Here is a 12,178-nt window from a genome sequence, read left to right on the forward strand (position 1 = left end):
GAGAGAGAGAGAGAGAGAGAGAGAGAGAGAGAGAGAGAGAGAGAGAGAGAGAGAGAGAGAGAGGCTGAGATCCAATTATCTCTCTGTATTCACTTGCTGATGTCCAAGCTGGATTTTATTTTTGCCTTGGTTAACAGCTTCAAGTGTTTCCTTGTGTAAATGTTGGGTGAATATGTGTTTTTATTGATGCATATGATCGGCATCAAAGAATCACACAATTTATATACAAAACCCCTGCCTTTTTTTCCACGCACAGAAGGGAGTTGGATCTCACAAGCAGTCTAGAATGGATTCTGTGTCTGTATCATCTTAGTTCACTGACCCAAAAGGAATAGTTTTTCTCTCAGCCTCTCAGTAAGGCTACCATTATAGTGAAACCGCCTCAGGTCAGTGGAGCTCCACAGCCTCTTTTGCTCTTACATTTAATTGGTGCATAAAGATTCATGCTATCATCTTTTATTGTGCTTTTGTTTTCATTTTTTCATGGCTGTTTTTATTGTTCTCTCTGTTTTTGTACCAAATATTGGGGGTTGTAGCTGTAGTGGTAGTAGACAGAGTAATGGTCAAGAGCAGGAATAAGAATGTCGCTCAGTGTGTGAAATGTGATTATAACTTACTTTGACGGCACAATAATGTATGTAGAGCTTTCGATCATACGAACAGTTCCCAATTTAATTAAACCCTGTGATTTATACTCCTCATTGATAAGCAACCCCTTTTCTTTATGTTTGACAGTTATGAGGACTTTATCTTTTATTTGAGTATTTGTACAACTTCATACCTCAGCAAGAATAGTTATACTTCACTAAACTCATCTAATTTGACAAAGTTATGCCAAAGTTTGCCTGATTTGTATCCAAGATATTACCTAAACCTATATGGTTTGTACGTGAATTTATCCATATGAAATCAGTGCTCTTACTGAATGATTTCAAAGCAGGGTTTTTATTTGTGATGTTTTTTTTTTGTTTTTTTGTTTTTTTGTATTATCACTTCTACTGGTAAAGTATTGCTAAACAGTGACCCCTGTGACCAAAATGTGTACTACATAGTAATGGTAAATGCTAAATTGCAATGATCTAGTAACACTAGTAAGCAAACATACTCAATAGAGCTACTCACCACTCAATAATAATTACTCTGCAACTAGCATAAATCAGAATTCAGCTGACGCTATCTGCTAGCTACTGATCAAATCAAACCATGGATGTAGCAGAAAAACCTGTGACTATAGGCTACTGCACTGAACAATTCATTACCTAGGAGTTAAACTTTTAATTTGCTGAAGAAAAAATGTCCTATTTCATCTTTCAGCAGCTACAGTGTCACCTTTTGTACAACTGCAGCACACTTTGGTCATTTCAACACGGAATGAGTAATGGTTCAGGACTGGCAGACTGTGAAAGTTGAAAGCCTGGCAGGACCGTGGTGAGAATGTGATTTAGTGACAGAGGTCCTGTTTATTAATACCCCCAGGTATTAATAACGTGATTCGTATCTAGATTGGTTCTCCGAATAATGGCACGATTGCATTCACACCTGGTGTTTTTATTTATTTGCCGCTATCTACATTCTGCCCACACTGCGATGAGAAATTGCAAACATATAGTAGGTCAGCAGGTTGGAAGACTTCAGCTGTCAGACAGTCATTAATCTGTCATCTGCTGTCCTCAGCTCATGTGCAGATACTCTCTCAGGACTGTGAGCTGGACTGATTGCATTTACAGACTGAGATATGATCATAAAGCAAGTCAAACCATCGCCAGATGTAGTCCAGCTGCTGCTCCTGCATGAATTTACACCTTACGTTAATATTCGGTTTTCCTTATCTAGGTAATATATCCTGACACAGGTCACAATTTTAGTTCATATATAAGTTCATATGCCAGATAAGCCATGATAGGATGAAGATACAGTACAAAGAACACACTGCAAATGAAATAAACTGAGTGAGTCCAACAGTAAATGTGCCCACAGGGCTACACACTCAACCTATGCTCCTCTATACGACCTGACAGAAATGTAATACTGTATGGAGGCCTTCAGGGAAAGCATGGGCTTGAATTGGTCTATTATCAAAGGTTTAATCTGAAGCTTGTTCTTTTTATGAGGAAAGCTTTACCTTCCTCCCTGCTGGATTGTTTCTCAGACTGTTTTAAGAGTCATTATTGCCTTAGCCAAGAAAGAGCTGCTTCCCATTTGCCCACAGAAATTGTTAATAAGCAGATTTTTTTTTAGGCCAAATTGAGAGAAGCGATCTCTTTTGAAACAGCTTTTTGTTTTCGTGTCTCTTTTCTCCTTTTGACAGCACTACTTTCCCTATCTGCAGGCAATTATTAGGAGCTGTATTAAGTCTGTCTGAGGGGAATTGATTTGAGCTCTATTCATCTGCCTTGTCTCATTTGTGCACACACGCACTCACATGCATGCGTACATAAACACACGTTCAGGCACCAAGGGCAGTGGTTTTTCTAGGACGGACTGGCATTGCTGTGGGGGAGATGGGGTGAAAAGGTTGATGAGTGTGTACACAGAGACAAAGGTGCATGTGTAAAGCAAATACTGTAACTGTGCACAAAATAAATGGAAAATTATTGCTGTATCCTGTGGGCAGTTGTCCTCACACACAATGGCTTGTTTTATGTGCTGGAAAACAGAGCACCTGGACTCTGACGAGAAGTAAATAATCTGTCCACAGCACCATATGTGGCACAAGCACACACACATACACACACACACATACACACACAAAGCATCATGAAAGCTAACTGGTTTGTCATGGCTTTGTCTCCCAGGGAGTGGAGTCTATTCTCCCAGCCCATGTGGCTTTAAAGGCAAAGGCTGGCTGACAGTTCTGTACTCATTTAACTTGTTTAGTTCCAGCGAGAGCTGCATATATCTTATCTTAAAGAGATGCCTCTCTTTAAAATAAGATTTTAAAAAAAGGATTGCAATGATTCATGATAAAAGGTTCAGTAGCCTGCTGCCAACTAAGTATCAATCCCTCAACTTTAACAAAATATTCTTCAGACAAAAGTTTCCTCATCATATCTAGCGGATAGAAGGAAAAAATATCAGTACCTCTCGGAGAGATTACTGTACTGTATATACAGAATTTTCTTAATGTTCAATACTTTCATCAAATGCATTTTACCTCCAGAAGACACGATCAGCTCTATGCACAGTGCAGTAGTTACATAAAAGAAGAAAATGAAGATTGGAGCAGACAGAGCTGCAGTTTGATTTGTGAGAGTGCATCGGTCAGCAGATGAGCCAACTGAGTCCTACATTTGAAAACCTGGGAAGACTGTCAAGAATTCAACCACATGAAATAATGATGGAGAAATAAAATGTTCCTGTGGTTGTTATACACTCATGTGTTTTTTTCTTTTTGCAAAATCCCTAACGTTTTTCTTGGGGCATTTAAATGGTTCAATTTGTGTTACATTTTCCTTTCAGAAGCACTTAACCCAGGCCAGGGGCCACTGAGGGTCAGGGGCAGGCCCACCTCAGTCTATCACACGATTACACACGCGCACACGTCTGTTCTCCAGCCTAAAGCCTGTCTTATAAAATATGAGTGCCGACTCCCTATTAAGGATATTCATATTTCATGGGCTGAGAAAAGAGACAGAGGACAAAGGACTGCAGTTCTCCTTTCATTTACCTCTCTCTGCTCCTCTTCCCTTTTGTTCTGTTCTCTTCTTTCATCTCCTCCCCTGTGCTCTTTGCACTCCTTTCACAGACATGCTTATTAGCTGTGGTGGATAAATATGTGGTAAATGTGTGTGTGCGTGTCAATCTGTTTGCGTGTGTGTGTAAGACACAGAGAAATAATAAGAGAGACTGTTTACTATGTGTATGAAGCACATACTGTACATAACATGAGGTATTTTTCCTCTGCAGCACAGACATAACGCACTGACGAGAGAAAGACTGAGATGCAGAGGATGTAATGATGAGAAAGGGAAGGAAACAGGAATGAATAGAATGGTACAGAGAGTGAGCTGCATGAGTAATGAGTCTAATTATGATTTAGGCACCTTACGGAGCTGCTGCAGGTATGATGGATTCCTCTTCTGTATGCATCAGTGAAGGACATAGCTCCCTTACCCATAGTAACCTGCGTGTGTGTGTGTGCTTGTGTGTCTGTCTGTGCTTGTATCGTGAAAGTTTATTCATATTTCCTTTGTGTTTGTGTGAGTGCATTTTAGTTGTAAAAGCTGTTTACTGTGGGTAATGGTATGTTAAATGTGTGTGTCCCCCGGGTTAACTGCCAAACTCTGTAGTAAAACTCAGCCACAGATTAGAGGCAGCCTCAGTAATCCTCCACTGTGCCAGCATCTTCACTGGAGGCTGCCGCGCTTACCAGAAAACCCACACTTTACTCCTGGATGTAAATGAGATCTACAAAGAACGCCATACATTAGAACGGAAAATGTTGCAGACACATTCTCATGCAATATGTACGTCCTCACATACAAGCCAAGGGGACATGTAAAGTCTCCTCTCCCTGTGGATTAGGTTTGTGTAAAGACTATGAGGAACCTGGAAGAACATAGGAAACTCCTTTAAGAACAGAGTGTGCTTTGAACCCAAGGCCACATATCTAGAGCACAACTTCATTTATGGTCATGTACATTACATGTTACACACTCTCACTGTTAAGTAATTCAAATATAAATTATTTGGTGAAGCTTTTCTTGTCACTTTGATCCCCCGTTTAGAATTTATAAGCACTTTGCAAACATGTATACTCTCTCTAACACATTATAATGCAGTTGTAAAAAGACATATCCATTTACAGTAGTAATGAAAGTTTGCACACTTATAATTGTATAAGATATGCCCATAGAAGAATTACGTTATTTTTAATCAACACTTAGAAATCTTTATACCTTCTTAGAACTACCGTAGAATATGTTACGAACCATCTATTAGTAAGAGTCGGTGTAAATGGAAAACATGGGCACTCAAGTCAACCATTTTTCTTATAATTTGGTCAACTTCCATCAACTTAAATCACTTACAAAGACTAAATCAAATTAATTCAGTTCTCATGGAAATATTAACGCTGTGCAAAGAGAAATATTTATCTGCATCAATGGAGAATTAACCCATTTGTATCCCTCCTCCTCCTCCTGACAGGACGGGCATTGCTGCGTTTGAACGGTGAGAAGCTGGAGAGGATGGGGATCGTCCAGGAGACGCTGAGGCAGGAGGTCCTCCAACAAGTCCTCCAGCTGCAGGTCAGAGAAGAGGTCCGCAATCTGCAGCTCCTTAGTAGAAGTAAGTACCGAGATGTTGTTTGTGTGACTAGCTATATTTTTGTGCATCTCTGTTAGCAATGTCTTTTTTCTTTTTTTCTGTGTGTTGATGGAAGAGACGGAACGACAAAGACACAGACACAGACAAGCATAGGGAGAGCTGGTGGGGTTTGGCTAAATTGGAAGGAAGCAGACTGAGGCCATGCAGGCCTGCTGTGACATACGTGAAGTTGGGCATCCAAGTGCAATTGTTTGTGGCTGCGTGTGGTTTTATTGACAGGAGCCCTTGATTTGCTGCCCTGCCTCAGAATGATGGCTTCGGTAAACACTTTTATTATCCAGCCATCAATAAACTGGCTCAGTAAATCTCTGCTGACCTGGATTCAGCGACTGAGGTTGGCTGGCTTCTTGCAAGCCTGTTTTGACTGCTCCGGCCATTGTTGTGGGTGGCTGTTTTCTGGGTTCATTGATGGCACAATATCCACTGAATTGTGTTTGTCTGTATAGCGCTGGATATCAAATGCTCCTTGGAGACTTTTTAAATTGTCCAGTTTTGCAACAAAATATTCCCTGTACCTTGATAAATACACTGTTGCCCAAAAAGTTGGAATAATTTAGTTTTCAGACACACTCCTCTTTTTATTCCTATTGTTAACTGTGGTTTAATTTTCAGAGTGATATATCAAAAGATTGACCAATAAAGTTTTAAGAAGATATACACTTTATATATCAAGAGTAAATCACACTGTCAAAACCATTTCATGAGAGGTAAAAAAAAAAAAAAAAGCATTTCATTCCAACTTTATGGGCAACAGTATACCTATCAATCAGGGGAAAACTCATCCACAATTAAAGCGACTATATATTTATATCAAACTCTTCAGTGGTATGAATAAAGGCACATTTAATGTTTTGATGGATGAAAGGTGTGTTAGTTTTTGTATTCTGTACCAAAACCTTTTGAGACCCTCATTCCCACAATAAAAGGATATCTGCATAGTTTAAAGTGGATTGCAGCCTGCTTATGGCTGCAGTTGTTTCAAGTGTTTCCTAAGTAATTCAGTACTGAAACAAAACCCAAATTACGTAAGTACTGTTCTCCTCTTATTCACAGAACATTGTGAAGAGCAGAAGCTTCACTCTAAAAAAAAACTAAAGAAAACTGCATAAGCATTTGCTCTAAATGGTCCAATCTTCCTTGCGATAAAAGCTTTGGACCAAAACAGAGTAGTTCAGGCGAAGCAGTGAAGTTGTTTTTGACATCAACTGATCATTATGTGCAGGGGTTCTTACAACCACCAGTTACGTTCAGACAACAAGCCGACAAGCTCACGCTCTCACTCTCTGATCATCCATGGTGCTGATGCAGCTTTGCAGTAAGATTTGGTCCATTTGAATGTCAACCAAGATCAGCTACAGTATGTATGGATGAGACATTTTGTGAGAGCTCCACCAAATGAAAATTGCGCGCGTGTGTGTAAGAGAGGGAGACAGGCAGAAAGAGAAAGAGGTTGATGTGTACAGACTGAAAATGTAACCAGTTCACCTGAAATCACTGAATAGCACAAAAGCACATAAATAATTTCAACTAACGATTTTACATATGAACCCTAAACAAATGCAATGAAAAGCCCAATAAGAATAAAAGACTGAATTGGGCTGTTATCCAATTATAATAAACATTTTTAAAGAAAGAAGATCTTTCATTCTAATTCAGTCCCATTCAAGATGCACATAGGATGCAGGGACCACAAGGCTTTTCATTTGAGCTGTAAACTGAAAGTCTTTTGAAAAGCATTTGAATTGGCTTTTAAAGGTATTGACTTTGGTGAATAAGCGTCACAAGAAAGTGACAGGAAAAACAGGCAGAGAGAAACAGGAGGTGGCATGTGAACAAACCTGGACGTCACTTTACTTGGCATGTGCCTCAAACCAGCCAATCACCGGGACACCTTAACTCACTTTATTTTGTGTGCTAATTTATTGTTTCCTCTCTTATCACTTTTGTTCATTCCCCTTACATACACGGTGGGAAAAATGTTGTTGATGACATTCATGCCAGTCAAGCAGTTTTGAATTGAATGAAACTGAATTAAATTGAGAGACGGAAAGCAATTGACGGATAAAGAGAAAGAATGAAACTGCTGTTGGACACTTGTATTGATAGAGCAATGCAAATGCAATTTGCCAGTTCAGCAGGCTATGACTCTAAGCTATAAGGCCAAACTAATTTGGTGGCCTCATAATAAAACACCTGAGCTTCACAGGGTTGGAGGGTTACTCGGATGTGACAAAGGTAGGACATCCAGCCGTCTGAGGGAGCGATAATGGGGTGTTTCAGGGCTGAAAATGAAATGAGTTAGTGTGATGAGGCGGTGATGAGGGCAGAGGTGATGAAGGTCTATGTCTGGAAAGTAACATTTAAAATAACAATTTACCATATAATGGCAATCCTGTTTATACAGCTGAACTGCAACAGCAAAAGTGTATTTTGTAGGGAGGACTTATTGAGTTTATTTTTTGCATGTAATGCTGTTTATATCAGTAAAATAATTAACATATTTGTTTTCCACCAAAATATCTAATGTGTTACTACAGCATTATTACAATTGCTCTTGTTCAAGGTCAGGGGAAGACAAAAATCCATAGTGACACTGGAAATTTGTGCACTTTGTACCAGCCACCACCAGCCCAAACCACCTGCTGACTACATGGTGAGCTGATAAATGTAATGTTCAATCACTGAGAAACACTGCCTCTGAATATAACCCAGCAAGCCCAGCCTGTTGCAGTTTAGTTTCTGACATCTGTCATTCACAGGAGACAGGTTTGTCTCTATATACCAAATGACAACTGACACATAAAAAAGATAAGCTCTGCTCTGCCTTCATCTCTGCCTTACTGAATAAGGTCTGTGTAAATAATTTCAATCTTTCTCTGAGATGGTCATGTCAATCAGTTTGCTGGCCCACCACTTTAGTCCAGTCTGAAAGATGCCAGCATGATGGACTGCCATCAAATCTTGTACAGATATTCAGAATCCCCCTACCCAACTGACATTGGCTCTTGATATTTCTGCTTTTTGCCAGACTATCTCAACAACTGTTCAATGGATTACCATGAAATACTGTATGAACATCCAACATCCAGTCCCACACTTCCTGTAGTGCCACAATGAGAATATTATTTTTTGTTGAAGTGAACTATCAACAACTAAAGGATGGGTTGTCATCCAAATCATGCCCAGAGCTATTTAGAAAACATTCAACATGCAAACACACTATGGCAAACACATACACATTACACATGCAAAACATCAGCATGTTAACATTATCCTTATGCACGTGTTCCCATGATGTTCGCATCATGTTCAAAGCACTGCTGTGCTCGAGTACAGCTGCAAAGAGCTGCGGGCATGGCTCCAGACTCTAACACTCCGTGAGTCTTGGTAGAGAGAGAGACAGAAAAAAAGAAGAAGCTGAAAGATGCTGATGTTTTTACTGGCAAATATGAGGTGATGTGTGTGGAGAAGCACGGTGATGGTGAAATCAAAAGATGAGGGTTGGAGGTGAGAAAGAAAAAGCTAGACTCGTCGCGCAGGAGCTGATGTAGTACGTTGAGAATTTGCTGTCATGCTTGACTTTACTCACAGAGGTCCACACACACACACACACACACACACACACACACACACTCTTCCATCTTCTCTCACTGAACAATTCTCCCGATACATTTACAATTCTGGTGTGATTTAGTGGGGCCTTATGTCACACTGCCTGTCAGGTCTGATTCATCTCCAATGGGTTTACCAAAAATTAAATATTGATCTCACAATAACGTTTGAAAAGAGGACGAAAATACAAATAAGCTTGAATCTGAAGTGAGACTGTCTCTGATCTGAGCCTCAATAGCACAATTTAACACTACCCTTACAAGGCTCCTACATTTTTTCACAACAGCATTGTAAAAGTGTCTCTTCGGTGACTTTTTAAACCTTTACAAGCAATATGTTTTCCCTCTCTCTCTGACTCCTTTTGAAAAATATCATAAAATACAGAACTGTGGTAGACATTTTAAAGAACAAAACTGCCCTACAAAGGCAAAGTGCAGTATCTGTAAAAATGCCGAACTGAGAAAAACAGCTTTTTGTGTTTTTCATTGTCAGGTTTAAGCATCAAATTATGAATAACTACCAAGTCTATAATCGATTAGATAAAGGTGGACTGAATTAAATGTATACTGCACTTTGGCTTGGTATTAGCTGCAGATACTGCACTTTTGCCTTGGTTTTGGTGCAGATACTGCACTTTGGCTTGGTATTAGCTGCAGATACGGCACTTTGCCTTGGTTTTACTCCAATGGAATTATAGAGTAAATTGTAGGGAGTACAGTACTCTTTGCAGATACTGCACTTTGCCTTTGTTTCACAGTCCTTTTTTGGATGGACAGCAAAATAAAAAGCCCAATAACTCTGGAAATTTTAGCAGTACCAATATCAAATATGAAGAGAATATGCCACACTTTTGATTGGTCAAAAAAAATGAAAAAATGCAGATACTGCACTTTGCCTTTGTAGGGCAGAAATGGTAAAAAAAAAAAAAAAAAAAAAAAAAGAGCACAGACACACCTGAGGTGAAATTAAAATATGAAGAGGGGAAAAGTGAAAGAGTAGCATGGAATAAAGAGGAGGACAGAGAACTGTGAGTGAAGGTGAGATGTAAGATTTGAACCTACCAGATTGAAGAGAATATGCCACACTTTTGATTGGTCAAAAAAAATGAAAAAATGCAGATACTGCACTTTGCCTTTGTAGGGCAGAAATGGTTAAAAAAAAAAAAAAAAAGTGCACAGACACACCTGAGGTGAAATTAGAATATGAAGAGGGGAAAAAATGAAAGAGTAGCATGCAATAAAGAGGAGGACAGAGAACTGTGAGTGAAGGTGAGATGTAAGATAAAGAAAAATACAGGGGATGAAATCAACAGATCACAGCGATAAAGAAATGAGACGGACAAAGAGGTTAATAGAGGGACACGGATAGTGAAAGAAAGCTTGGTCTGATAGCACTTTCATTCCCTGGCTGTGGGGCCTATACTTTCTGCACCACGCTAATCTGTCAGTGGCAAGCTCACTTGCTCAAAGCACCATAATAACATTTCACACCCAACTTGGAATCACATTACTTCTGTTGCAAATCATTGTTGAAAATGCTGTTCTCCACACAATGGCGAAGAAAAAAAAAAGCATGAGTCCATGCCTGAGAGATATTTATAATTTAGTTTTCTCTTTTATTGTTTTATGGAATCCGTAGACAAAGCGGTTATTTGCAGATGATCTCCATGTTATAAAAGTGGATAAAATCAAATGTTCTACTGGTACATATGTACATATGAGTTAGTCACTGCAATTGATAAACCCATACAGAATTATTACCCTGCTTTATAGTTGTCCTCAGCTCTAGAGCTTTCCAGCCTTTATATACTCATTGTTTTACTTCAACAGCTTCTTATATATGCACAGGTTGTAGACCGTGATAGTTCCTACTCCTTTATGTCACAAACATTAGGCTGTGGAAGCTGCAGGCACATTTCATCATATTTCCCACTGTTAGACCATTAGACGCTCATTAGATTCTTATTAGACTTCCTTAGAGGCTAATTAGCTGAACATTACAACAGAACTGTACCGCAAAGTGAAAACCACCTGCATTTAACGGCTGTTTTTACAGTTTGTAAGTGACAAAGCAAACAGAATTGTTACAGAGTCGTTCCTTCATTAGCTGCTTCATCATTACATCACAACGAGCTCCTTAATCATTTTATTCCACCCACATAAAATAAATAAGATAAATGTTCACATCCACGTTAGTTTCTTAGTGATGACAATGACTCAAAAATAAGAGTAACAAACAGAATGTCATCTCTAACCCTAAGTTTAAGAAATAAATGCCATTTGCAGAGAAACAATATACAGTACTGGCCTTTGTCACAATGAAAATTACTTTGATAGATCCAATCACTTAAATGTCACACATTTGTTATGTGTGTGTGTCGTGTTTGTGCTGTGGCTTGTTCGTTGTGTACAAAGTACTGAATCTACATTTACAGGTTGGTCTGAAAGTGTTGGTCCATTTATCAGATTGAGAGGTAATGGTATGGCAATGTTGTTCTTTCTGCCGAAAGCGGACGAGAAACCATGTTAATTAAGTTAATGATTGTTTAAGTAAAGACGAAATGACTTCAAGATAAGAATTTAACAATAGAATCAAATGTGTTGTGTTGGCTTTACTCGTTTTAACAGCAGTTTATACACTTGATGCCTGCAGGATTTTTTTTCTTTCTGACTTATTTACTTCTGTACTACAACAACAGAATATGTGAACAGCATTCTAAATTTGATGTTTTTACACACCACGCACAATCAGCAGACAGCAGGGGAATAATGGGGTACAAGAAAATATTTTATGAAATGAGCACAAGTTCTGAATCACAGGTTATTTGTTGTTCATGCAGAATAAATTACCATAAACAAGGCATGTTTTTTATATGAAATGGTGAATAGAAGAGTAGAATTTCAGCAAATAAAAAGCTAAATTGATTATGAAAAAAGACAAAGTCATACCCCACCCAAACTCTTATCCTCGTTTTCATCCTTCAGTGAGCACAGCGACCGTGCACAGGTTCAGTTCAGGTCAGATAAAATTGGTTCCAACAGTTACACTTTGTTTCATGGTGAGAAAAAAAGGATCAGAATTGTGACTCTGCAGCATAACAAACCTTACTCACTCTGATACTGTATGTGTGTGCTCTGTGTTGGATATTCTGAATTGTATTATTTTTGCCAGAGCATGGCTAAATATCTGTAGTTGGTTTAAGTACATCTGCAAACTTTTTCCAGCCATCTTTCAAATG

General features: G+C 38.9%; 1 protein-coding gene across 1 annotated transcript in view; it reads left to right on the forward strand.

The window, feature by feature from the left end:
- LOC310988114 (sterile alpha motif domain-containing protein 10-like) overlaps window positions 1-12,178 on the forward strand; it is a gene marked incomplete at both ends in the record, with an annotated part of 48,980 nt that overhangs the window by 32,283 nt on the left and 4,519 nt on the right. Inside the window, one exon of the mRNA XM_083974628.1 lies at window positions 5,149-5,289. Coding sequence (XP_083830754.1) covers window positions 5,149-5,289 — 141 coding nt within the window. The remainder of the gene's footprint in view (window positions 1-5,148; window positions 5,290-12,178) is intronic.

The sequence above is a fragment of the Trachurus trachurus genome, assembly GCF_905171665.1.
Source record: "Trachurus trachurus genome assembly, chromosome: 7".
Taxonomy (NCBI): domain Eukaryota; kingdom Metazoa; phylum Chordata; class Actinopteri; order Carangiformes; family Carangidae; genus Trachurus; species Trachurus trachurus.